The sequence below is a fragment of the Silurus meridionalis genome, chromosome 11 (genome assembly GCF_014805685.1).
Source record: "Silurus meridionalis isolate SWU-2019-XX chromosome 11, ASM1480568v1, whole genome shotgun sequence".
NCBI classification, from domain to species: domain Eukaryota; kingdom Metazoa; phylum Chordata; class Actinopteri; order Siluriformes; family Siluridae; genus Silurus; species Silurus meridionalis.
Window position 1 is genome coordinate 7,248,754 of NC_060894.1, and position 26,910 is coordinate 7,275,663.

General features: G+C 40.0%; 1 protein-coding gene across 3 annotated transcripts in view; it reads left to right on the plus strand.

Moving 5' to 3' along the window:
* Window positions 1-418: 418 nt before the first annotated feature.
* The window catches only part of usp25 (ubiquitin specific peptidase 25), a 31,826-nt gene continuing 5,334 nt past the window's right edge, over window positions 419-26,910 (plus strand). Inside the window, exons 1-22 of one of the 3 annotated variants that reach the window (XM_046861188.1) lie at window positions 419-604; window positions 5,529-5,606; window positions 5,961-6,105; window positions 6,528-6,651; window positions 6,802-6,964; window positions 8,090-8,176; window positions 10,035-10,172; window positions 10,464-10,540; window positions 10,849-10,922; window positions 12,184-12,335; window positions 12,419-12,546; window positions 12,627-12,722; window positions 13,431-13,595; window positions 13,765-13,994; window positions 14,085-14,155; window positions 15,514-15,742; window positions 16,479-16,709; window positions 17,488-17,627; window positions 19,105-19,263; window positions 20,908-21,003; window positions 24,126-24,304; window positions 25,094-25,172. In XM_046861188.1, the coding sequence (XP_046717144.1) occupies window positions 563-604; window positions 5,529-5,606; window positions 5,961-6,105; window positions 6,528-6,651; window positions 6,802-6,964; window positions 8,090-8,176; window positions 10,035-10,172; window positions 10,464-10,540; window positions 10,849-10,922; window positions 12,184-12,335; window positions 12,419-12,546; window positions 12,627-12,722; window positions 13,431-13,595; window positions 13,765-13,994; window positions 14,085-14,155; window positions 15,514-15,742; window positions 16,479-16,709; window positions 17,488-17,627; window positions 19,105-19,263; window positions 20,908-21,003; window positions 24,126-24,304; window positions 25,094-25,172 (2,883 nt within the window). In that variant the 5' untranslated portion in view covers window positions 419-562. The remainder of the gene's footprint in view (window positions 605-5,528; window positions 5,607-5,960; window positions 6,106-6,527; window positions 6,652-6,801; window positions 6,965-8,089; window positions 8,177-10,034; window positions 10,173-10,463; window positions 10,541-10,848; window positions 10,923-12,183; window positions 12,336-12,418; window positions 12,547-12,626; window positions 12,723-13,430; window positions 13,596-13,764; window positions 13,995-14,084; window positions 14,156-15,513; window positions 15,743-16,478; window positions 16,710-17,487; window positions 17,628-19,104; window positions 19,264-20,907; window positions 21,004-24,125; window positions 24,305-25,093; window positions 25,173-26,910) is intronic. The other 2 variants (XM_046861190.1, XM_046861191.1) reach the window with 2 other exon arrangements.

A 26,910-nucleotide genomic window follows, 5' to 3' on the forward strand; every position in this document is an offset into this window, starting at 1 on the left:
CTGTTCATTTTAATAATATTTTTAAATAAAAAAAAACGATTAAAACGCATGGAAACAAAATTGATCATATCATTGACAATATTTCATGGTTTTATTTGATTTCATTATTAATATTTGTTAACACAATATAATCATCAGGCCACTGAATAATATAATATAATGATTAAAGTGAAAGTAAAGCAGACTCTACTAATTGCACTTCAGGATAAACGAAAACGACGTTGTCCCATTTCGTGTTTCCCGCCCGTATTCGTACAATCTCACGATTGTATCCTGTGCGCTGATTGGCCAGCACCCTGTGTTACTCCGAATTTAATTGGCTTATTCGTAGGAGCATTGAGAAACTGATCAATCCGAGTGGAGAAGGCGGGATGAGTCGAATACGGGTAGGGAAAAAACGGCTCGTGTTGCCCCACCCCCCTCACTGTATCCCATGCCTGCGCTTCCCATGGCGCCCGCTGCTGCGCTACTCCGCGGGGGGACCTTTTAACTAGTATTTACTCCAGCACTCGGAGGTTTTTTTAAAATATAAATTTCATTTAATTTGCAACCTGGAGCGGCCATGACCGTGGAGCAGAATGTTCTCCAGCAGCACTCTCAGAAGGTAACCCAGCGCTTTTTCTTTGCGCCACTGTGCGGAAACCTAGCGTTAGCTTTAGCGGGCGAACAAACTAGCTAGCGTCTGCGAGTCTTCCACCTGGAGCTATGTGCACACAACCTACTTAATTTGTTTATCTATTTATTTACTTATTTGTTTGCTTATTTATTGCTACAAAAGGTTTTGAGCGAGCTGCACTGCATTACCCTTCACGTCAGAATCTTCCCAGAGTGTCAGCTAGTCAGCTAGCCGAGTAGCTAAATGTTTACATGGGCTGCGTGACACGCCTAGAAACGAGCTGCTGGCCACGTAACGCCGCCTGGGCTCGGGTAGAGGACTGCTTCAGCATGTTCAACCATTGTTTTCAATTTGTATTTTTCATTATTTACTGTTTCATTCCGAACAGGTCGTTCGAGATTTAATAAAACGTTGCACCGATTGCGCAACATCCACATGTGTAACATGTTTATAACGCGTTTATTACTCACTGAGACTGAGGCGTGTGTGTGTTTATGTTCAAGTCAAACCAATCGTGGGGTTTCAGATCATGTTTAAACGTGGCCAGTGATGGGAAAACGTGGGAACATGTTCTCCTAACTCATCCTGGTCATACTAGTCTTGTATTTGTCCAATTCAATGCATTGTAGAAGATCGAAGATGCTCCAGGAGAGACTATACACGCTTCAGTAGATGCTCCAGTAGAGATCTTTCTCAAGGACAGTTACATTTCTGGAAAGAAGTCTAAGCACCTCTTAGACATGATTCCCATTTAAACAGAAATAAACAGAAAAACTGAATGCAGCTTAAAACATGTAGTGCAAATTAATCGTACAAAACCATAAGGTTTCATATCATTTTTAATGTGGTCAGTGATGGAAATAAGTGGGAACATGTTCCTGACTCATCCTGTAGTAGTCTAGTCTTTAGTGTCCTGTACTAGTCACCTCTTAGACATGATTTCCCTAAAATAAAATGAAAACTGAAGCAAAACTATCTCGTGTTTAGTGATGGGAAACCGTGAAAGCATGTGTTCCACTGGCACGTCTTTTACTAGTCTAGTGATTTTTCAACTCTAATGTGATATAGAAGATAAAAAATGCTCCAGGAGAGAAGATATGTGCTTCAGCCCTCAGGGGTGTAATTTTTGTCTTTTGACCAGGATCACATTACAAAATGGTGGTTAAGGCTCTTGCTTACTGGTCGGAAAGACAGGGGCTGAAACCCCCAGCACCGTCAAGCTGACACTGTAGGGCCCATGAGCAAGGTCCTCAATCCCCTGTGTTCTCTGTATCATGGCCGACACTGTGCTCTGATCTCCAGCTTCCTAACATCCCTGGGCTGTGCATAGACAGAATTTTACTGTGCTATAATGTCTATGTGACAAGTATAACATTTCTTTCTCTTTCTTTTCTGCAAACCTTGTTCAAAATCTAAATCTTATGCACTAAAAGTACTGTAGATGTACTACAACACCATGTAACAGAAGTGGGCATTGTTTTGCGTAGTCGCGACATTCTGTTGTGGCAAACAAACTCCTTTCTAGCCTTTTGGAATACTTCTTTCAGCTTACTGCGATTTGGGATGCACCGATTCTAATCTCCGGTAGTATTTAGCACAGATGGTAGGCGAATTGGGTGTCCACAAAAGTGTGTCCTTCTGTGGACAGTTTATTGCTTTTATATATGTTTATATAACGTTCACAAGTTTACTTTTATGCACATTTCTCCCAACACGGTGGCATGCGGTCAGTATTGCTTTTAACAAGTCTTTACATACATACTTCCCAGACCAGAGTTTTTGTGCCGATGTTCCTTCAAAACATTTCAAACACACAGGCCGTGTTTTCTTATTGCGCTCATCTAAGTGTCATCTGAGGTCTCAGGTTTTTTTGGCATCGCCACTGCTTGTCAAAGGACGGTTGTGAAATGCCGCTGTGCACGCTGGGAAAGTGGCTGAGGGTCATATCATTTGTGTGTGCGTGAGAGAAGAGCGGTCTGATCAGCGTGCCATCGGTTTAAAGGTGTTTTAGAAAAACTGTGTCCTTAAGAGAAAAAAGGAAAGTTTGTTCTGCCTGACGCAGTATAATTTGCATTACAAGATAAAACAGTATGCTTCAGTAGTTATGAAATGATCCTGTGCTGCATGAACAGGTCAATCATGTGACTTTGTTGGAAAAAAAAAAGAAGAGAGCTGTAGGGTGAAGTGATAAAGTAATTGTCTGCTTGATTAGGGTTAAATCAGCTGTTAGAGAGAATATTTGAATTTTATATCCAGAGTGTAAAATCTAGAGTTTATCTGTCACATAATGATTATTTACTTAATTCCGATTCTTCATCAGTGCAAAACACCAAAGATCCAAAAGTTGTTCAATTCACAATTTAAGAGTAAGTAATTCCTTTACTAAGGACAACTTGCAGAAAAAAATCACTTCTTTTCACAAGACAGTTTGATAGATGATTGATAGACTATATAGGAAAAAGTATTGAAACCCCTGAAGTTGGAGGTCATAAATTCTATACGATGTCTTTGGATGGGTAGCATCACATTTTCCCTTCACTTAAACTAGAACCCAAACCTGTTCCAGCATGACAAGGCTCCTGTTCACAAAGCCAGCTTTATGAAGGTTTGCATGGGTTGGAGTGGAAGATCTTGGGTGACCTTTTATAGAGTTCAGACCTGGATGAATTGGAACTCGCCCAAAACCCTTGTGTCTGAACGAGCACAAATTTCTACAAGCACACTCCAAAATCTAATGGAACATCTTCCCAGAAGAGTTGAGGTTATTATAACAGCATAAAGGAACTAAATGAGCTTCTATAGATAAAGTGGCAGGTTTTTAGTGTGACCTCCTGCACTTCTGCAAAAGCAGGAACCTGGTTCTCGTAAACGTAAATAGAACAGAACCCTAATTTAAGTCATTGCTAACACTTGTATTTGTCTCACTATATCATTTCAAAATGACTGCTGTGGAAAAGGTCTGTTACACCAGGTTTGTGTAAATCATGCTTGAGCATCACATGCACATGCTGTATGAGTTTAATTAATCAGAATTCCTAATAATAAGGCCAACTTTCAATCACATCATTCCATTCAAAATGCCAAAGACCACAGACCGGGGCTCAGCATCTGGCAGCTTGCTTGGGATGCCAAGATGAACCCTTCTAGATGGCCTGTCTGAAAAGGCATGAACAGTAATGGTCTTTGTGGAGCCAAGAAACCACTTTCCCAGAAGTGGAACAGGGTAATAAGATTATAATATAGACTCACTTTCACAAAGATTAGAATAAAGATCAGTTCAAAAGATTCTTACAGTGAGATAAATGCAAGTTTTTTCTTTGACAGTATGTGAGAATGAGATTTGAAGAAAGATTTAAGAATGAGTGCTGGTAGCCTTCAGTAAAACATAGTGAAGAGTCTGTCCTGCTAGTGATGTTGGTGATCTAGTTTTAATCTATAGTTAATGAATGCTGTAAAGTACAGACAGGTTTTAATTAATCACCATTCCTTCCGGAAAGTAGGATAACAGCGTGATAATGAAGTGAAATTGTGTTTAAAGAAAAAACAGCTGATATACACTGACAGTCAGACCTGAATATTATGGATGCAGTATGGGATCACCCAGACCGCAAAACAAAATTAAAAACAATATAGAGACTAAAAAATAAACATGAATATCCACTAAAACTTTGCTAAAACACACAGTACTATAGATTTGTAGGCATTTGTAAAGGCCTGTGCTTTTTACAATCGAATTGTGGGCACAGAATCCCATCCTCAGTGCATCCATACTTCACTGGAGCCATTTCCTGTCAGAAAGTGATTGCAATTAGAATTCGAACACATTGCAATCGATAGTGAGGTTTGTAACTTCTTGTCATTTATTGTTGCTTTTGTGCACGTTGATTATAACGTTTTAAATAAAGATTATAAATCTCCTGTATACCTTAGAAAAGAGCTGAGCTGAGAAACCAGGGCTCAAGAAGTTCGATTTTTACCATTATATGCATGTATTTCAGTTGATTCATCAATACGTTTAACCAGTACACTGACATTTATTTGAGTTTTTACAATTATTTGTAAAGTATTGTATTTGACTGTATCCTGTAGTCAGATGTACATAAACTATGCTTGTCAGCGTGCGGACAAGGGCGCTTGCGAAGCTTCTTTATCATCATATGGCATTTTATTAAAATTAGATTGATGGCTCAGAAGCAGCTGCTTGGAGAAGAGACGTGTGACTCAATATTGTAATTAACCTGGTGCCAGGAGATTATTATATATTTTTTAATCTGATGTGTTTTCTCTTATTATTCCTTACATCTTTATCAAGGTGGGTGGGGTGAGGTGAGGTGAGGTGTGGTGGGATGCATTATTTATTGCTGTTTTTCTCAAAGTCTCTGGTGAGAACTCTGGGAAAGCTGGAGCACATGATCTGTGAGAAATGTCCTGCCTAGTTTTCAGTTACTTCAAAGTCACATAGCAGTAATGACACGCATGTGGTTTGGCCCATCATTTATATTACTCATTAGTTCACACAGTTCCTTTTAAGGCCTCGTAGAAGGCTTGTATCAGAATTAAAGGTTTTTGGTGTTGACATTTCCACTCGATCTGCTAAAAGAGGAGAAACTTTGCTCTGCTTTCGAGCAAGCCTGTGTTTTTGAAAGGGTTTGTTTTTGAAAGGACTTTTTCTCTCTTAACCCAAAATCACTGATCACAGCTGTAAAACTTTATATTGTGCTCATCCATGACGTTGTTATACAAAGTTAGAATAAACAGGGTTATTTTTTATTTTTTTTTAAAACCGCTTTAAGAAGTACTGTTAGTAAGAACATGTGCATTTCAATGCTGCATTTCAATTTCTCCAAAAACAATAAGATCCTATGTGTATATCTGGTACAACTTTAGATTTGTGTGTTTGATCTTTTCACAGCATCAACAGACGTTACTGAATCAGCTGAGGGAAGTTACTGGCACTACAGATGTTCAGCTATTACAACAGGCCCTACAGGTAAAGAGGCTCTATTAGTGCCGTCAATACTTATTTTACATTTTAGAGGAAAATAATCAATCACAGGACGGGAACAAAATTATTTACTATAGAATATTTATGTCTGTCTGTAGCTGCATGTGATGTTGCATAACTTTTACTGTGCAAGTTAGTTCATGTTTTAGCAGCTTGTTGAAGCAAAAACCTTTGTCCCTTAGGACAAAACTCAGATTTGTTTGGGGCTTTCACAGATTACCAGATTAATTTCAGCCTTCCCTGACAAAATCAACATGAGTAGCCTAAATGAACCACATTTTAGTGTAAGTGTGATGCTGAAACCAGACCCATTTTGAATGGTGTCATTTTGTCCATCAGGTCAGCAATGGTGACTTAGCTGAGGCAGTAGCCTTTCTTACAGAGAAGAACGCCAAAGTCCCTCAACAGGATGAAGCCACCTACTATCAAACCGCCCAGATCGGCAACGACAGATACATCAGCGTCGGCAGCCAGGCTGACACGAGTATGTATTTACTCCTGCTCTGGGTACACAGCTAAAAAATGTTCCAGGCTTGGAAATCAGCTTTCTCATGACTCGTTTAATTTGAGTTGTGTAGCTACTGTTCGGGGGGTGAGTGATGACTTGGACGCACGTCCACTTGCTCCGATGAGAAACAGTCCAAGTTCTATGCTACATATATTAATAACTGAAAGTATTTAATGGCGACACTACCCCTAAATTATGACTCATGAATACATGAATAAGAATATCCAAGCTCTTGTCATGCATCAAGAGCCAGACCTGATAATTATTTCCACATGCTGTAAATCTTGATGGTGGTGTAAATTATATATTTCATTGTAGTAAAGAGCTGTTTCTTTTATATCATTGCGGGAGTTCATCTTGAATAAAGGAAGCGGGGTGCTTTTTGACTCGTCTTTCAGATGTGATTGATCTGACAGGAGACGACAAAGATGACCTTCAAAGAGCTATCGCGCTCAGCCTGGAGGAGTCCAACCGGGCCTTCAGGGAGACGGGCATCACCGATGAGGAGCAGGCGATCAGCAGGTGCTTCACAAGCCATGACAAACTCAGACTTCTTATTGTTGTTCCTGTTCTGTGGTGTTAAAGAGTACTATTGGAGTTAAAACAATCTCTTTGATTTATTTACATTATTTTGATTTTAGAAGGATTCTAGTGTGCTGTTTTATCTCTCAGGGTGTTGGAGGCAAGCATAGCGGAGAACAAAGCCAGCCTGAAGCGCACACACACGGAGGTGTGGAGCGACTCCCCCAACCCTCATGACAGGAAGCGGCAGGGTAACTGCCCCGTTGGCCTGAAGAACGTGGGCAACACATGCTGGTTCAGTGCCGTCATACAAGTGAGCGCCATTGTGCCCAGGTCTCATTGTTCAGCACGGTTTGTCGGATATATTTGTTTTATAATAAGTCATGAAAGTAAAATGTGACACCCCACAGGTAAAAATAAATCACAGAGCTATCCCAATCACCCCCTTAGGAGGCTTAAAGCGCTATAGACCTTCAGTTGGACACTAAATATGTATTTTGCGCATGTTAGAGCCTGTTAATAACGTGTTAGATAAGGGACAAGGTGATACTAGTGTCTGTAAAATTAGCTTTCTTGTTTCAAATAGTACTGTAACTATTAATCTCGATGGATTTTTTTGTATATTTATTTATGCTAGTAAATAGCTATCAAATGCATCTCTCGGGGAAATCGGCCAATTGCAAAGCGCAAATTTTTCCTGATTGCGCTAAATAAATCTCCATTTATAGTGCTGTGCTGTGTGTTGATCTTCACTGGCCTGCAGTTAAACACGAGCCATGGAGTGATACGTGTTTGGGTCACTGGATCCACAGTCACATGCTGTTTGCCTGCACATGTGTAATCGGACTCCCGAAGAAGCCAAAGCAAATTTGAAAGCTACAGGGAGGGCTATTGACATTCTGTTCTGTGCGGGCTTGTATATTAATAATGCAGTCAGACCTCTTGCGCAAGAATCAAAACGAAACGCGCTTTAATTACTTAACCTGCACAATGCACCGGCGTGGCCAATCTCCACCGTGTTGTTGTGTAGCAGTGGAAGAATTTCAGAAAATGCATGTACACTTTCAGAATTTAACCACCACATGCATGTGTTTCCGATGTGTAAAGATGACTAAATAACAATGCCAAACAAGTCAGTAAACAATTTCTTAGCACGAGACTTTTTCTTTTTCTTTATTCATACATTAGACAAAAATAGCACGTAAGAATTCAACAAAAAAAGTTACAGCACATCACATTTACATTGTCACACAGCAATGTTTCCTGCATTTCTGCACTGGGTGCCATCACTTTTGTCATAACAGAATGGCTAGTCTTTTTTCCTTACTGTGGAAAATGTGGTGCTAAACTGACTGGGCATTCACTTATACCACATTTTTCGAAAGTTTATTTATATTTATTAATACTGACATTTTCTCTGTACATTTTTCTTTTTTAGTCTTTGTTTAACCTGCTGGAGTTCCAGAGACTGGTGTTGAACTACTCTCCTCCCACCCGGGTGCAGGATTTACCCCGAAACCAGAAGGTGGTCTTTTTTTCCATTCCGTCTCGCTCACACACCAACCCACCTGTAATAATCCCAAACACACCATCTTATATTTCGTCCTAGTGACCATTAATAAAATTTTGCAGAGCCCCAGTTTCATCCCAGAGCCCCGGTTAGTCATTGCGCAGACGGCGTGAACTGAGGGAAGAATATTTCTCAGCTTTATTTGTCTAATCTGTGCTAAGCAGCTTCTATGGTCGCTGGACCACCGTGCCTGGTAGGATTCAGTACTGCACTCGATTTCTCGCTTGCTTTTCAAGCCTCCTGGAAAAGCCGAGACAGGGTTTAGGCTGTAATCATGAGAGGTTGGGGGAAGTCACTGGATATAAGACTTTACAAATCTATTCTGTTGCTCCTAGTCTTAGCGAAGCCGTGGAGAACATCTCAAAGTGAGAAACGGCTTTATGTAATCTGAATAATTGTCAGAATATGTGTGTATATATTTATATATATTTCTTATATCTTAGGTATTTTTGACTAATATGACATTTTATGTGAAGGACATTCTCTATGTTAAGTGCACAAGAGCCAAGTATCCCTCACCACATCTCTTCAAATTACACACTTTCTCAGTGATAATCTTTTTTTTTTTTCCTGTTTTGTTCAGTTGTACTCTTTTCATGTCTGAACGAGTACAGTGATTGCGATAACTGCATTGCATAATGGACAGCGTTAAAGATTAATTACTCCTCAAAATGATTTTTTTTTCACTTTGAAACCGGATCTAATTGAACATTGTACATCATTTCGGTCTTTTAAAAGCTGTCAAAATAACACCAGGCAAGTAGGCCACTGAGTTTGAACTGAGACATGACGTCTTTAAATGTAATTGGATGTTTAATATATTGTGCATTTTGACATGCTCTATATGGACAATTGTTTGTGGACACCTGACCATAAAATTGGCACATGCTTTTCGAACATACTATTCCACTTTTAGTCCCCTTTTGCTGTTATAATAACCTCCACTCTTCTGGGAAGATGTTCCACTAAATTTTGCAATGTGATTATGGAGATATTTGCTCATTCAGTTTCAAGGTTGTTAGTAAAATCAGGTACTGATGTAATGTTTTCAATTGGGGTGAGGTCAGAACTCTGTAGCAGGCCACTCAAGATCTTCCACTCCAAACCTTGTGAAGCATATCTTCATGTAACTCTTGCTGGAGCAGGTTCGGATCTTCTAATTCAAGTGAATGGAAAATGAAATGCTACTGCATTCAAAGACATCCTATACAACTGCGTGCCTCCAACTTTGTTGTAACAGTTTGGGGAAGAGCCACATATGTTTGGAAAAGTCAGGTGTCCCAGTACTTTCGTCCATATACCTACTGTATTTCTCTGATTGCGTTTAGCTTGATACTTCCTGCTAGTTGGTGTGTTTGTACAGGTTGTAGGTTGTGAGCACAAACTGCGCCGAAAGAGTTTCCTCGCCAGCCCTTCTTTTTACACCATTTATCTCCAGAGTTCATTCTTGCTTTTTTAATTGGCGTTGTTTTTGTTGTTGGTCTTTAACTGTCAGACAAATAGCAAAACCTTGTCTCTTATTTGTATAAAGCAAATTAGGTAAAAGGCAAATTTGCAGCTAAATGCAAAAATATGTGTAGTCCTGCAGTTTGACTTTTATTATTATTTTTATTAAATGCATCTTTGTGAGTGTCATGACTCAAATGATAACCCCTACCTTTTAAAAGTATGCTATTTAGGATTTGAAGTATGAAATTTAAGTAAAAAGAACACTTTTAGTCAAGGTGTTATGTACAGTACATGCATTGGATGTAATGAACAAACGAAAGAAACAGATGTAACATGCATTGTGATTATTTCTCTGTGTGTTTAGGAGCACAGGAATCTACCCTTCATGCAGGAGCTAAGGAATCTCTTCTCCTTGATGGTGGGATCCAGGAGGAAATATGTCGACCCTTCTAAGGCTGTGGAGATCCTCAAAGATGCCTTCAAATCCAGCGAATCACAGCAGGTTGGCTTTGGGGACTTTTTTTTTTTGACAGCCCTGGATGCTTTTTTAGACCTCAGACCTGATAGATATTCTGTGGCCTACAGCACTGTGTTGTTTCCTGTGAGCTAAAATGTATATTAGGGCATTTAAGTGATTACTGGTGATAAGTGGGCAATGATTTCTGGTGTTCTGTTGGTGTATGCGTGACCTGTGTGCAAAAAGCTCAGCAGCTCTTTTATGACATTGTGAAAGTGATTTGTGTGTGTGTGTGTGTGTGTGTGTGTGTGTGTGTGTGTGTGTGTGTTTTAACAGCAGGATGTAAGTGAGTTCACTCACAAACTGCTGGACTGGCTAGAGGACGCGTTCCAGATGAAAGCAGAGGAAGACAGGTAAGCACCAGCACACATCTGCTCATGTGGAAGACCTTCAGTTTTTATGACGTACAGCCGACTTTCCTGCTCTTTTCTCTCAAACCTCACACCCTCATCAATCAAAATGACCTATGATCTTTTACCTAGTATGTATGCTAGCCATTATCTGAGCTCTGTGATGATAAATGAGCTGCATTTAACCACATGACTTCGATTAGTTCCATTGAATAAGCAACCAGCATGACCCATGGGATGCCAGGGTTAATGCTCCCCCAAGTTCACCTGATTTCCTCACTCAGTTTTATTTTTTTTTTCTCTCTATACAGAGAGGGTGAGAAGCCAAAGAACCCAATGGTCGAGCTGTTTTATGGTCGCTTTCTGGCTGTAGGTGTCCTTGAAGGTAAGGAATTTTAAGTTGTGGAGAGTTTTGGTCCTGTGTGTGAGATCAACAGGCCTCCATTCATCTTTGATTTAGAGTTCAGACGGATATTTCTCCGACCTGATAGATGGATTCGATTCAAGACCGTCTTCAGCTCAAATAACACAAAAACAAGGGATATATATATGTGTGTGTATATGCATATGTAATATTGTATCTTTCATGTACTGTACGTCATGTAACCATGCAAAGCCACATGTCCTCTTCATCATGGTTTTGTCTGCTTAACAGGACCATACAAATTTGTGTATCTTGTAATAGAGAAGTTTTACATTTTAAAGTTTTAAATTTGGTGCTTTGAGTACAGTTTTTTCATACTGACCACTGGATGTTCAACATGGCACCTCATGTCAAAGAACTGTCTGAGGATTTGAGAAATAAAATTGTTGCTCTCCACAAAGATGGCCGAGCCTATAAGAAGATCAGTAACTTTGTGAAACTGAGTTACAGTACAGTGGCCAGGGTCATACAGAGGTTTTCCAAAATGGTTTCTTCTATGAACAGGCCTCATGTTTCCTGTGCGTCAGGCGCAGAAGCTGCTTTAAAAACCAGACGTATGAGCATGGTGACGCCCTGGTGAGGGGTACCAAGAAAATTGTGTTTGCCTACAGTCATGCATGGTGGTGGTAGCATCATGGTCTGGGGCTGTATGAGTTCTGCTGGTACTGGGGAGCTGCAGTTCATTGAGGGACACATGGATTCCAACATGTGCTATGACATTTTGAAGCAGTACATGATGCCCTCCCTTCAAAAACTGGGACAAAAGTTTTCCAACATAATAATGACCCCAAACACACACACACAAGAACGGCCTCTACGCTTACACACTATCGTTTACACACCTTCATAACAGTCAGTGTGTCAAGCACCTTCTGCGATTCGCGCTGGATTTCTGCAATGGTGTCAAAACGGTGACCATTGAGCTGGATCTCCAACCTCGGGAAGAGGGCGAAGTCTGCAGGAGCCAGATCTGGCGAGTAGCAGAGAACAACTCATTGCAGCATGTCAAACGTCTCTGTGGCAGATTTGCCCAGTTTCTCTCAGAACGTCATGCTTGGTCTTTGTTCTAACAGTAATCATGCTGAAATCGCAGATGTGTTCAGAATAGCGCCAATGTTTTGGGATTTTAGTTTTGGGAGTCACGACTTATTTAAAGGGGAATCTGTTAAATGAATGGATCAAGGTGTTGATGTGTTTTTTAGATGTCTTGTTTTTCTTTTAGGAAAGAAGTTTGAGAATACTGAGATGTTTGGACAGTACCCACTACAGGTAAACGGCTTCAAAGACCTACATGAGTGTTTGGAGGCGGCCATGGTGGAGGGCGAGATCGAGTCTCTGCATTCTGCTGAAAACTGTGCCAAATCTGGACAAGAGGTGAGCAATCTGTCTTCATTCTGCTGGTCATGTATGTGTGCACTTGCCATCAAATATGTTGATTGTGTTTTTTCTCTTCTCAGCACTGGTTTACTGAACTTCCCCCAGTTTTAACCTTCGAGCTCTCACGGTTTGAGTTTAACCAGGCTTTAGGCAGACCCGAGAAGATCCATAACAAGCTAGAGTTTCCCTCAATACTCTACATGGACAGGTGAGTGACCTTCTTTTCTGTTATTCGTGTGCATTCGGATTTAGGTTTTGAATAAAACACATTTTCCCACATCTTCTCAGGTACATGGACAGGAATCGTGAAATCACACGGATCAAGCGGGAAGAGATCAGAAGACTGAAAGAGCACCTAACTGTCCTCCAGCAGCGGCTCGAGAGGTAAAAATAGTAGCCTTCTTTAGGGAGGAAAATGTAGAACAGTGTTGAATTCTCGGTGAGCGTTACTACGACATGGACTAAAGTGCTTTGTGTCTCAGACACAAAATGTCTTCGGGAGTGTAATTGAAATCTGTGACATTGTAAATATTTGTAAGGCAATATCGCAAAGGGGTCTCGAGAAATACCTGAGCAGGATATATAAAGAGGGATATATATATGAGATATATGTCAGATGCCAATTTCATTATATAAATGTAATTGGCATCTGACACAGTCTCATATATCTCCCTCTTTCTTGTCTATTCTTCCTTCTTTACCTCTGTTTGTCTCTCACACACCTTCTGTATTTTTTTCGCTTTCAGCTCCTTTTTTAAGTTGTCTCTCTGCCTGTCTCCAACTTTTTCCTCTCTATCTTCCCTAATATCTATTTTTCTGTCTATCTTATTCTCTCATTCTCTTCACCTCACCACTTTGTCTCTCTTTAAAAGCCTAGTTTGTTTAGGTTATATTTATAGATCTGGCAATCTGGATGACTCTCAATCTCCGATTCACCCCTGTCTCTTTTTCTCCTCCCCTCTTGCTTTACACCCCCTTCTCTCTCTCTCTCTCTCTCTCTCTCTCTCTCTCTCTCTCTCTCTCTCTCTTTCTCTCCCCCCCTCGTGTGTATGAGATCAGTATTCACAATAATATTCTGCCTCACTGTTTCAGGTATCTCAGTTATGGCTCTGGTCCTAAGAGGTTTCCTTTGGCGGACGTTCTTCAATACGCAATGGAGTTCGCCTCCAGCAAGCCTGTATGCACTTCACCCATAGAGGATTTTGACACATCAGCACCACCTGGTGGCACAACAGCACTGGTGATTCCTCCACCAAGGTATTACTTGACTTGGTCTGATGAATCTGTAAACAGTTTTCTGATTTGTTCCATCTACATGACCCTGATTATGTTTTTATGCCTTGCTCGGTTGAATAAATTGTGTGTTATGTCATAGCGTAAAAGGTGTAATGATTGTAAATTGTAATACACCTTAATTTTCCTGCAGTGTGCCAGAGCAGGGCACTTCAGCCACTCCAGATGGAACTGCGGCTTCTCCTCAGCCTCAGCCGCAGTCTCAGCAGCAGCGCGTGCCCATCCACAAGCCATTCACCCAATCACGTGTGCCGCCTGACCTGCCCATGCACCCTGCGCCTCGCCACATCACAGAGGAGGAGCTCCATGTGCTCGAGGGCTGCCTGCACCGCTGGAGGAATGAGGTGGAGAATGATACTCGAGGTGCAGTGATTGAAAAAACAGCACACACACTTTCCATATTTACGTCATGTCGACGCTCATCACACACTTACCTTGTACTTACCATGCCAGATCTACAAGGGAGTATATCCAGAATCCACAGAACCATCGAGCTCATGTACTCAGACAAGTCCATGATGCAGGTGAGCTATACTTATGAAATATACAGTACTGTGAAAAAGTGTTGGGACACAACCAGTTTTATTGTTTTAGCAAAGTTTTAATAAGCATTCATGTTAATTTTTGAATTCTTTATTAAGATACAGGAAACATGTATACATTTCTATAATACGTCTTCATATCTAGGTTGTTTTTCTCTGTCCAGCTGATTTTCTACTGCCTTCCATAATGTTCAGGTCTGGACTCTGTAGAGGCCAATCCATTACTGTCAGAGTCTTATTAGCTGTTTTTCTCTTCAAATATGATTTCACTGCATTAAGCAGTGTGCTTAGGATCGTTATCATGCTGCTACCCCGCTTAATAAGGAATGGCATGATCAATTAAAGCTTCTCTGTACTAATTCATGATCCCATCAGTTTGGACATCACCAACACCATTAGCAAAAATGCAGCCTCAAACCACAAAATAGCCTCCACCATGTTTCATTAAAGGCCACAAGCACTCATCCTTCAACCTCTTTCCCTCTGTAATCTGTTTAGATTACTCCATAATTATTTTTTCCACTGATTGTCATTCCAATCTTTGTGAGCTTTAGCGTATCTTAGCTTTTCCCCTATTTCCCATCCAAAAAAATGGTTTCTTGGCTGCTACCCTTCCACAAAGAGAATGTCTGATTAGGCATCTTCAGACTGTAAAAGGTTTAAAGATCTTGCACAATCTTGGTGGAGTAGACCATTTTCTCTGCAGTCATTTTAACATGGAATAAGGACAAATATGGGTGTTAGCAATGACCTTCATTTGGGTTCCATTTAGGTTTAAGGTTCATGTTTCTGCTATTGCTTATTAAGGTTACACTAAATACTAAATCACTATATCATAGAGAGAGAGTTACTTCTTGGTTCTTGATTACTTTTTAAATACTGCATATAATTTTTCTGTATTTTCTGGTTGTATTCCACTAAAAAGATTGAGAAATAATTATCTATGGTCATTATACCATTGCTGAAACAACAAATGGTGCCTTTAGAATTTTGCACAATATTTTGTGTGTTTAGTGCTAGATTACAAAAATTGAATTGATTTCTTGGTAACACCTACAACTGCATTTTTATTTATTAGTATTATTAGTATATTATATGATTAGTATATTACTATATCTATGGCTGCTATAATGAGGACTGGACATAAAAAACACTTCAGGACCTGCCGTTTTTGGGAAATAATCACCACCAGGGTGTCAATGTGAAAATTGTAGATTATTTTACTATAACTTTTTTATTATTTAAAAATTAACTGTTAAAAAGCAAAACTTTTACACCTTAAAATGATATTAACAAAGACTATTTTGATGACGTTTTGAAATTTGTTACCGTGGTTTTAGGTGCCGTATCGGCTGCACGCCGTCCTGGTACACGAGGGCCAGGCCAACGCAGGCCACTACTGGGCGTACATCTATGATCCACAACACGGCTGCTGGATGAAATACAACGACATCTCGGTGACCAAGTCATCGTGGGAGGAGCTGGTGAGGGACTCGTTTGGCGGCTACCGCAACGCCAGCGCGTATTGCCTCATGTACATCAACGATAAAAAGCCCTTCCTCGTCCAAGGTAATTACACAGAAGCTTACGGCACTTAATGTAGTAACCTGATGAGCCCACTTGTCCAAAAAGTGCTTTTTACAACAATATTATTATGCATATAGCACTTTGTTACACACACACACACACACACACACACACACACACACACACAGTGTCATTCTACTTACCTTCATTTAGATTTCTGCTGCAGGTTAATTTATCTCACAGATATCTGGCTTCTGCTGTTGTTTTTTAACCCCCTCGTTTTTACTGTTCAGAATTAAGTTTGACTGATAAAATAAACTATTGTGTGGAAAATGGTGGATCTTTAGACCAAATTTGGTTATGCATCTTTCTATTGGCTGCATTTGGATAAAAAAAACAAAACAAAAAAAACCTGGAAAGGATAAATTTCTTCGACTGAAAGGAATACATTTTTGAAAAATACAAAAAATAATGTGTTCCATACCAAGATACAGATATGCATTATGAAGCATAAAAGTAAATCGTTATTTATTGAGGAAAAAAAACTAAAACTTTTTTTTTAATTAATTAAATAATAACAATGTTTTTTATAATATGTAATGGTCTGGGTGCTGAGAATGTTTTTTTTTTTGCTTTTACATCTGGGAAGGAGGCGTAAGATATTGACATTGGCTCTGTGGAGTTTGCGAACAAAAGCCTTTGTGTGTGTGTGTGTGTGTGTGTGTGTGTGTGTGTGTGTGTGTGTGTGTGTGTGTGTGTGTGTGTTTGCGTATCTCAGAGGAGTTTGATAGGGAGACTGGCCAGGTGCTGAGTGACCTAGATAAGCTGCCTCCTGACCTGAAGGAGTATGTGAAGGAGGACAACCAGCATTTCGAGCGCGAGCTGAAGGAGTGGGATGCCATGCAGGCCATGAAAGCCCGCCAGGAGAAGCTGGCCAAGGCCGCAGCTGCAGCCGCTGCTGCGTCTCCTCTTCCCATCAGCACCGAGACGAACCCTGCTGAGAACATGGGTCAGCCTTCGCCACACACCATACATATGAATACACGTGCGTTGAGTCAGAGAGCGGAGTAGGGGAAGTACAGGACTTTCTCACACAGGCGTCATGTAGGAACTTGTACAACTTACCTAGAGGTGTGTACGAAAACTACGCCAATACTGCCTGCCCACTATAGAGATTTATCTCCACCCCAAAGATTATTGTAATTATTTTCATATAACTGTACATCCTTAAGTTTTTTTATACTTCATATACTAGAGCAGCTTACCAGTCAACATTTGTAAGAATGAGACGACATACATTTAACCTTTTACAAACGGCAAAAAAACAAGCACAAAGTCTGAAAACTATGGATTGAAGATTTCTCGAGTGTTCGTGAAAAAGTTATAGCTTTGCCTATGAGCTTTATGTAATGTTGCCCCATGACCGTAGACGTCTCCCGGTGTTCCTAAAGAAAACAACAAACTAAAAGAGCAAGCATATTTATATAAACCTGTGAATTTAAGCTGTGCTGCTAGACGAGCTGCTGTTATAAAAAAATCAACACTTTGTGATCATTCAGAGTTGAAAATCAAACAGCACTGTGGTAAAACACGTAATGTCAGACGGATTATGGCCGTTAGGAGGATCGCAATTGCAGTGAAACTATTTTCTGAAAAGACCCATCGTATGCAATTGAAAACAGGTGGACCTAAACCACTCCAGAGACTCTTCACATATTGTCCAGAGATTTTGAGTGTCGTAATGAGTTGCCAATGCGCTGTGTGTGTGTGTGCGTGGGGACTCTCAGCTTGCCAGCAGGACCCGGACTACATGGAGCAGCCGTCGCCTACGGATGACTCCAAACACCTGCAGGAGGACACGGAGAGAGCCATCAACAAAGCTGCAGCTGAACAGGATGAGAAGAATCCCGAGGCTCTGCTTTACGCTGTAAGAAAACACATACACGTGTGTGTGCACACACACACAGACACACAGATAGACGCACGCATGCTGAGGAGCCAGACGAGTGGTGTCTGGGTCAGTTCCTGTGGGGCCTTTAGCTCGTTTTCTCTCTTTTTCTAATGAACTCGGACGACCTTCTGGGAGACTAGATTACTTTGGCGGGGACGTCTGTGAGTACGTTTGGGTCTTATATCTCAGTGACTCTTTTCGCCTCATCAATGCAAATGATGTATTTTGCAGACTTTATTTTGGGGTAGATATGGCACCCATGTCTTCCTCATTAGATCATGTGTTACTTTCTCATATTCTATCACACGTCAACAAGTTTTTGTTTTACTAACTCTCCTCCCTTATTCATTCTGCTTTTAACCACCAGGTTTAGGATATAGCATTTATGGTGTGTTATGGTATTTACTTCAGATCAGTCACTGTAAACACATTAGTTGGTTAAACATATAGGGTTCAATTATAAAGTTTAAGAAAGTAAACCTGTGTGTAAATCCAAGAAAACTTATCCATGTGTGCAGTAATATTTCCCACGCAAATGTCTCTAAATCCTTAAAGGAGTTTTATAGAAAACTTAAGATTGACACTTTATACAATTAAGATCCAAAAACAACTAGCGAGCATTAACTAACCTTCTTTTAACCTCACCACTATTTACTTCTGTCCAGTCCACTATCTTGTGATGTCAAATTTTTTTTAGCTTTACCGAGACAATGATTTCAGCATCGTTCAAACCAAGTACTTAAAGAATTTACTTTTAGATTTGTATTTATTTATTTAGTTTTTAAATCTACAGAAAAGCCTGAATAATATTTATATTTTTTTGTGTTTGTGCTTCAAGCAGAAAGAATTCAAAAGTTTTTTTAATTAAACAACACAAAAAGTACTTAGTGCTGCCCCTGACACCGACCGCTCAAGTTCATGGGGTATTTCTTCAAAACAAAGAATAATACTTGAATAACCGCCATAGAGTTTCATTCTGATCGCTCATAACAAGTCTTTTTGTTCTGTGCCACTAAACATGCATCCCATCAGAATATTGAGTCTTTGGGTCGGTCCATTGGGAGTAAAATAAATACGTCGTCCTCTCAGAGCGGGATTTATAGTCTGTTACTTGCCTATTATTAGTATTTGCGCTTTCATCCTTTCTAATTGTTTTCTCCAACATTATAAGCCAAATTAGAAAAGAACAATTATTTTTCTCCACTTGTATTTATCTTTCTGTGCTTCTGGGGATCTCTTATCTTCGAGGCTGAGGTTTGTGTTTCATGTTAATTTTTGCGAACGAACATTGTGACCCGGATCCAAATGGGTTTCATTTATTTATGTATATGTTTATTTATTCATTTCAGTCCTCATTATTCTTTTCTCCCAGCTGTTCCCTTTTCACCGTCTGTCGCTGTCTCTCTCTCTTTTCTGTTTTTCTCGCACCATTTCCTCGTTTCTGTGCCTGAAGACTGAGACCCAAGCACCCCCTGCCCAAACCCCTTCCCCTGACCCCACAGAGGATGGCTCCGCCTCCACCGCAGCCTCTCCCCATCGAGTGGTGGAGGTGGCCATCCCTCACGTAGGAACCTTCGTCATTCAGTCACGAGAGGGGGGGTATGATGACGAGGTAGCGCCCCATTCTGCTTATGTTTGTGTGTGTGTGTGTGTGTGTGTGTGTGTGTTTTTTTTTAATTTTATTTTTGGATTTTCCGGTACTGTTTAGCAGCTGCATCATTAACAGTTTGTTTGTATCTACACAGATCTTCTGCTTCTTTATACAAATAGCAGACATGTGCACAGACTTCTTTTAGTTAGTCTGACTAAGATACTGAGTTTAAAACAGTTTTATTGCATGGAACTATTTTACGGTGTACATGGAACAGATCTGTTGTCTAGACCAGACAGAAAAAAACATCATTGATGTGTTGAATGGACTTTCAGTGCAGTGCAATTTGACTGATTGGTCAGCAGTTGCTGAATGGCAAATCTCAGGTTAACATTACTGTGCTTTTTTTTAAGTTCCAAAAAAACTGATTGATGTTTCACGTACACCAAGTGGTATAATAAATAGTTCCAAAAACCTGAGAATCATTGACGCGTTCGCCTTTCTGAGAGGCGATGCTCTGGAAGGAGTCTCTAGTGTCAGAGTTTTGTAACAGTCTGAATTAAAGCTGTAACTTCTGCCCCACTGGAAAGTCTTAGCCTAATGGACATTGTGCTTAACGTTTTCTCAGTAACAAGACGTGGATTTTTGTCTTATATTTTGTCATAATATCTAGAAGAGGTGAGGCTGGTAAAGGCACTACCACTATTGTCGTTATATTCTAGGTGGTATCAAAAAGTGTTGAGACTAGCTCTGATTACTTCATTTATCCAGCATTCCTGCCATTTTTGGAATGTGTATTGGAAGTCTTCTTTTCGAATCGTACCCTAGATCTTGGGGAAGCGGGCGAAGAAAGCAGGATCCAAATCTGGCGAGTAGGGTGGGTGCAGAAGTGAGATCATGTTGTTTCCTACATGTGAGGAGATCTCGGTGACAGGGTGCGCACGGTAGTAGATCAGAGTAGCAGACATGGTAACGCACACGATCGGGACAGCACCAGTTTCACAGCTCCGGAGGTACACAGGATGAGGTTTTTTGGCACACTAACTTAAGGTCAGTGCTACCTCGGACTATGCGTGCAGGCTTGTGCTGCCATCTGCTGGCGTTTTTAAAAAACTAGTCTCAAAATGCTTTGATACCACCTTGTATATTAAAAAACTTTTTTTTTTTTTTTAAAGGGATGTCCAACAAGATTAATTCTAACTGTTAGGTTGGATGAAAAATGCTGTGGTGTACTAGGAATGTAAAAAAACACTTCGGGTCATTCTGATAATGGAAAATAATCAACAGTAACAGCAGATTTGCCGGATTTGATGCAAGCTCACACCATTGTCAGTTATTTTCCTAACACAGCACAGCTCCGTGTGTCGTCATCTAGTAGAGATGCACGTGAAGAGGTTTAAATCTAGGCAGCATGATTTTGCGTGGATTAGGCACTGAAGACATTTGTTCATTAGGTGGTTGTTCTGCATGACTATTACTGTAGCAAGTGCAGCGAGTTTGCTGTGATGTGTCTGTGTGTGTGTGTCTGTGTGTGCACCTGTTTTTCTGATGCTGATGCTGTGCCATTGCTGATTGAATGTCGTACTGTGATTGGCATCCCTGTGTGACTGCTCAGGGTAGATTATAGGGCAATATGGTATAAACTTTGTTTCCTTCCCTGGGTAGACAATGATGACTCCAAACATGCAGGGTATTATAATGGCCATTGGCAAAGCCAGGAGTGTGTATGACAAGTCTGGTCCTGAAGCAGCCTTCTTCAAGGTACTTTTTTGTGCTGTTCATGCCTGCAACTCCAGTGATTGTGCTTAACCTTCTGTGTGTTCGCATTTAACGAAACAGTTTAGCCAAATTAATGCAATAGCATGCCTCAGACCACACAGTCTCAGTCGGCAGAGTTTCTGACACTGTATGGCGGGCTGTTATTTATAATAACGGATGAAACATTAAAGAGATCAAAACTGTGTAAGCTCAGCCATGACGCATAAGTCAATTTCCTTCTCAGTACATAGTTCAGTGTCAGTTCACATCTGCAGATGTGCTCCCAAGACTGAAATGTAAAATTGTGCTAGAAGTTAGATAATATAGCTTGGGGTCCAAGCACCAAATGCTACAACCTTATTGTGTTTGTACCCAAAAAAATTAGACCTTTTTTGTCAGGATTCTTCATGTTCCTACGCTTTTCTTCTCTTCCTTCTAAACAAAAGGATTCCTGCAGGTCAAACCATAAGTCATAGTAAAATCAAATTTGCAAATAGGTAACACTCCATCCCACTAGATGGGTCTCATTTGCCTGACGTATCTCCTGAATTAGGAGGCAACAAGACAAAGGAATCATTAAGCGCAAGGTACTTGCAAGCTTATTTGCATAATATGCAAATATAATTCAAAGTGTTGAGATCCAGTCATGCCTCTGTCACAGATTGTGGATTGTATTGCGTGCGGTTTTGTGGGGTTGAATAGATTTGTGAAGGAGTTCTTAGACCCCGATTATTGCTCCTCGCAGATGTGTTTGTAGTTTAATCGTGAACTGTGGCTCACAGTAACTCGTTCGCAATTGTATACGTCCCGCCAGCACATCTAGAGTCATTTTTTGACGTATGTTTTTAAAGCCGTGGTTTTATTTGCCTTTTGGCTGCCTGCATTTTTCTCCCCTTTTATAATCGTTCTAGATTTTGCTACATCTGTCCTCCCTTGACTTGTCTTGTTGATTGGCAGTGCCACCATGACAGGGAGTCAGATGACTGACAGCTCTTAAGACACTAATCGTCTGTTTCAGTGGGCTGTGACGGTGCCTGTGCTGGAATAGCAGTTGACAGATAAATCATCAGCAGTGGTCAAACTCTCACAACTCACGCTGCTGTGATCTGGATCAGTTTTGAGTCCCAGCGAGAGCTGCCATCTGTTTTTCAGTCTGTCAGGAAAGATGTCTAATAACTGATATCAATTCATTGTCTCTTTTTTTATTTATTTTTTTATTTTATTTGTTGTTGTCGGTTACGAGACTTTCACCATCTACAAGTACATATAGAAACATCGTTTTTATGAATGCGCACTCAGAATCGAAGACTAATTGATCATTCATTTATGTTTTGTTGTAGGTCGAGTATATCGCAGTCATTTGTGAATAAATACCATCATTGATTGGTGTCATTTTATTCTTGTGATCTATATTTTATTGTAAGCTTCTTTTAGATGAATGATTTCTACACTTTCGAAAGCTTCGCTAAAGGCATGCATAAATTTGAATGTCTTCAATAACAAAAACTAAAATCACCTGAGAGATGCTGCATGGCACTAAAATTTTTTAGCATCATATATACCAGGGGTCCCCAACCACCGAGCCACCGACCGGTACCGGGCCATGGATCACTTGGTACCAGGTTTACAAAGCAAGCATAAAAACTTTAGCATTTTTATTGTCATTCTATTTTATTGATTTCTATACTCTACTGTTTATGCAGTTTGTCAGTTTTTCTTTCCCTATGCGTCATTAAATTAAGCTCCCACTGATACTGCATTATGGTGAGTTACATTTTCATTATACACCGATCAGGCAAAACATTGACATTATAACACTGATTATCTCTTCATCATGTCACCTGTTAGTGGGTGGAATATATTAGGCAGCAAGTGAACATTTTATTCTGAATGTTGATGTTAGAAGCAGAAAAATTAGGCAACCTTAAGGATTTAAGTGAGTTTTGGACCAAATTGTGATGTCTAGGCGACTGGGTTGGATCATCTCCAAAACTGCAGCTCTTGTGGGATGTTCCCGGTCTGCAGTGGTCACTATTTATCAAAAGTGCTCCAAGGAAGGAACAGTGGTGAACCGGCGACAGGGTCATGGGCAGCCGAGGCTCACTGATGCACGTAAGGAGCGCAGGCTGGCCAGTGTGGTTCGATCCAAAAGACGAGCTCCTGCAGCTCAGATTGCTGCAGAAGTTAATGCTGTTAATGCAGGTCAGAACTGCTTTGGCAGCAAAAGGGGAACCAACACAATATTAGGCAGGTGTTCAGAATGTTATGCCTGATCGTGTGTAATTAGATTAATAATGATATCATATTATGTATAATATAGATATAATGCGCACATTATTGCATGAGACAATATAAGGTCCCCTGCCTCTTTCCATGGAAAAATCTTCTTGCATAAAACTGGTCTGTGATGCAAAAAAGGTTGGGGACCGCTGATATACACTTGCAGTAGTTTGTTTGGGTGTAACAAGTTGTTCAAAGTCATATTCTTTTCTTTTTCCTTTTTTAAAAGAATTATCAGAGAGACTAAACTTCATAGTCTTGATGATTGTTCTGTAAAAGCTCGTCCTCTTGTGTATCATGCTGTACCATCAGATGGATAGTCGAATGTTGTATATAAGCACATTAAAGCTGAATATAAACTTGCTTCACTTTCGCACAACTATGGCACTTACAGTACTTACGCATTTGAAAGCAGTGAGTGGCGCACTCAGCAGGTAAACACACCGTTGTTTACATTAGTGTAAACTAATGTAAGCACACACACAAAGATCTACAAAATGCTTTGCTGGGACATTTCTGACTCCTGAGTGGTGGAAGAGGACATGTTTCTGATGTCTGGTCTGTTCTCGTTCTTTACATTATTAACCAAATGGCCATAATGAATGCTCATTCATAATGGGAGCAAATGCTTACACACTTACGATTAAACTGAAAACTGCAACTTCGCTACCATTTAACTATATATATATATATATATATAGATGGATGGATGGATGGATGGATGGATGGATAGATACACTAATAATGATTTGCAGCTTTAATGAATAGTTTGTCACTGTTGTTTTATTTTTATTTTTTTTTTCTGTATGGTTCATTATATTTTCTCTTCCTGTTTGTTATTCAAGGCACTTAAAGTTGAGTACAGTCGTTTGGTGCGGTTGGCCCAGGAAGACACAGCACCTCAGAACGACCATCGGCTGCAGCACATCATCGTTTACTTCATCCAGAACCAGGCGCCAAAGAAGATCCTGGAGAGAACACTGCTCATGCAGTTTGCAGACAGAAACCTCGGCTTTGACGAGAGGTAAAAAAAAAATAATAATAAAAAAAGTCTAAATATTTTATTTTCTAGGCTGAACCAGCCTGGTATAAAAGTTAAATAGTTTAATTAATTAATTATTTAATTAAATGCACATTTTTAAATAAGATTTTTAATCTTGTGGTTGTTGTGTCAGTTTTATGGACCAAAAAAACAAAAAGAATCATTTCCCTAGCAGTATAATCAAAATGATGTGATATTAAATATGAATAAAGGCTATTTGTATGACAGACAGACAGACAGACAGACAGACAAAAGAATCTGAATGACCAACTTTACTAGCTAAATGACTTCATCCAGACAATTCCAGTCACTGGCACTATAACTCTTGATGGTCTTCCTGTGAGACAGCATGTCTGTGTTCTTGCTGGAACACTTGAGATACTACTCTGTGGTATGTGGCAGAAAAATCCGAGCCCATCTGTTTTTTTCGGCTCCCAAACCAAAATATGGCTCTGCTGCTTCTGTTCCTGAACGCCCGGGCCCTTCCCCCTGTGGGCTTGTACCATGCCAAGTGTGCCACACAAGCCATATTTATAAGCGAATTGATTTCCTCCTCCTCTATTTTGAGGAGCGTAATTAGATTTATCTGAGCGCGGCCCAAACACACAGCTCCGGAGCGCAGTTTTCCATTTTGCTCACAGTAATAAAGAATGATTCATAGCCTCAGGCATGAGGCCTCGGGACACAGCTCACCGTCTAGCCATTATATTTCTCAGATTAGCTGGCGAGTCACACAGCGAGCTCTAAATGCCGATATACTTTCTTCCTTAGATGTAAGAGCATCATGAAGGTGGCGCGTGCCAAGCTCGACCTCATCAAGCCCGAAGAAGTCAACATGGAGGAATACGAGGTCAGTGGGTTTTTTTTTTTATCCCCCATAACAATATTTATAAACTCATGTGTATGTAATGCATTTATATTTTTGTTTTTCACTAATTCTAAACTTGTTTTGAGCTCAGCTGATGTGACTTAGCTGTTTCAACAGCTTAGTCTGTGTATATGGTTTCTCTTAGAAAAGGATCATCACCATCAACTTCATATTCTAATTAGCATCATTTCAAAACTACACAGTGCAAAATATTCAGTATGCACAAAAGTTTGTGGACACCTGACCATAAGATTGGTATGTGCTTTTTGAAAGTCCCATTTTACAATTAGTCCATATTTGTCATAATATCCTCCACTCTTCTGGGAAGATATTCCACAATTTTGGAGTGTGCTTGTGGAGATTTGTGCACATTCAGCAATAAGGGTGTTAGTAAAGTCTGAGACTGATGTAGGGTGAGGAGGATTGGGGTGCAGTCGGTGTTCTAACTCACCCCAGTGGTGTTCATTAGTGTTAAGGTCAGAGATCTAAAACAGGAGATCTTCCAATCCAACCCAGGTACAGTAGATCTTCAGGGAGCTGGTTTTGTGCACAGGGGCATTATCATGCTGGAGCAGTTTTGGATCTCTTAATTCATGTGAAGGGAAAATGCTACCACATTCAAAACATTGTACAACAGTTCGGGGAAAAAAAATCAGGTGTCCAAATACTTTTGCTCATAGTGTGAACAAAATGAACAAGCTATTGGCTTTAAACTTGTAAAGATAAAAAGCTGAATAAAAAAAGGTTTACAAATTTTTTTTATATAGTAATTCCTTTTTTTTCCAGCATAAAAAGGTACACAGATTTAGTTTTTTTTTTTTGTTGAAAGTGCCATTTGAAGTAAATAAACTGTGAAATCCCAAAACATGATCTAATGTTAGTCTCCAATTACTTCCTTGTCTAATCTCACCCGAAAAAATGAAGACTACTGCTGTAATCCTAAAGGCTCTAATTTACAGAATACTTCTTATTCTGAGCACACGTGGGTCTGTAACACTAGCTGCTGTCACCATCGATGCTCTGTGAAGTGTGAAAGTTGAAGAAATTGAGAGAAGCCTATGTTATTGTGTTTTTCAGGGTTTTTCACAAACACTGGAGCAGTATACATTTCCTTATTTATTTCAGAAAGAAGGAATTATATACAGTACTGTGCAGAAGTCAGTACTGTCACCAAAAAAAGCTTTGGTGTTTTGGCACAGTTTATTCGTGAGCATTCATATATTTTGGGCTTTTAAGATACAAACAGAAATACAAGAAATATGTACACAAAACAAAACTGCACTAAGCACTGTTGGATCGACTGTCCTAAAGTTTTCTGAAGTACTTTTCTGGTATATTATACCAGGCTTCGTTTAGCACTTTCTGAAGTTCTTCTTTAGATTTCAATTTTATTTTGTCCAGGTGATCCCATACTTCCTTTGTTTGAGTCTGAACTCTCTGTTTAGGTTCATGACTGTCAGTGTTTTATCAGTCGTTTTTCTCTCCAAATATGATTTCACTGCATTAGCAGTGAGCTTGAGATCATTATCATGCTCTTACCCTGCTTTCCAGACGGAACGGCACGATGAATTAAAACCTGTCTGTACTTTCTGTTACTGTCAAACCAGGACAGAGCCTCCACCATGTTTCATTTAGGACCATCAGCACTCATACTTCCATCTCTCTTCTAGGGCCGATCAAGTAATCGTATAGGAAGTAAATGTTCTTAATTAAAGAGCAA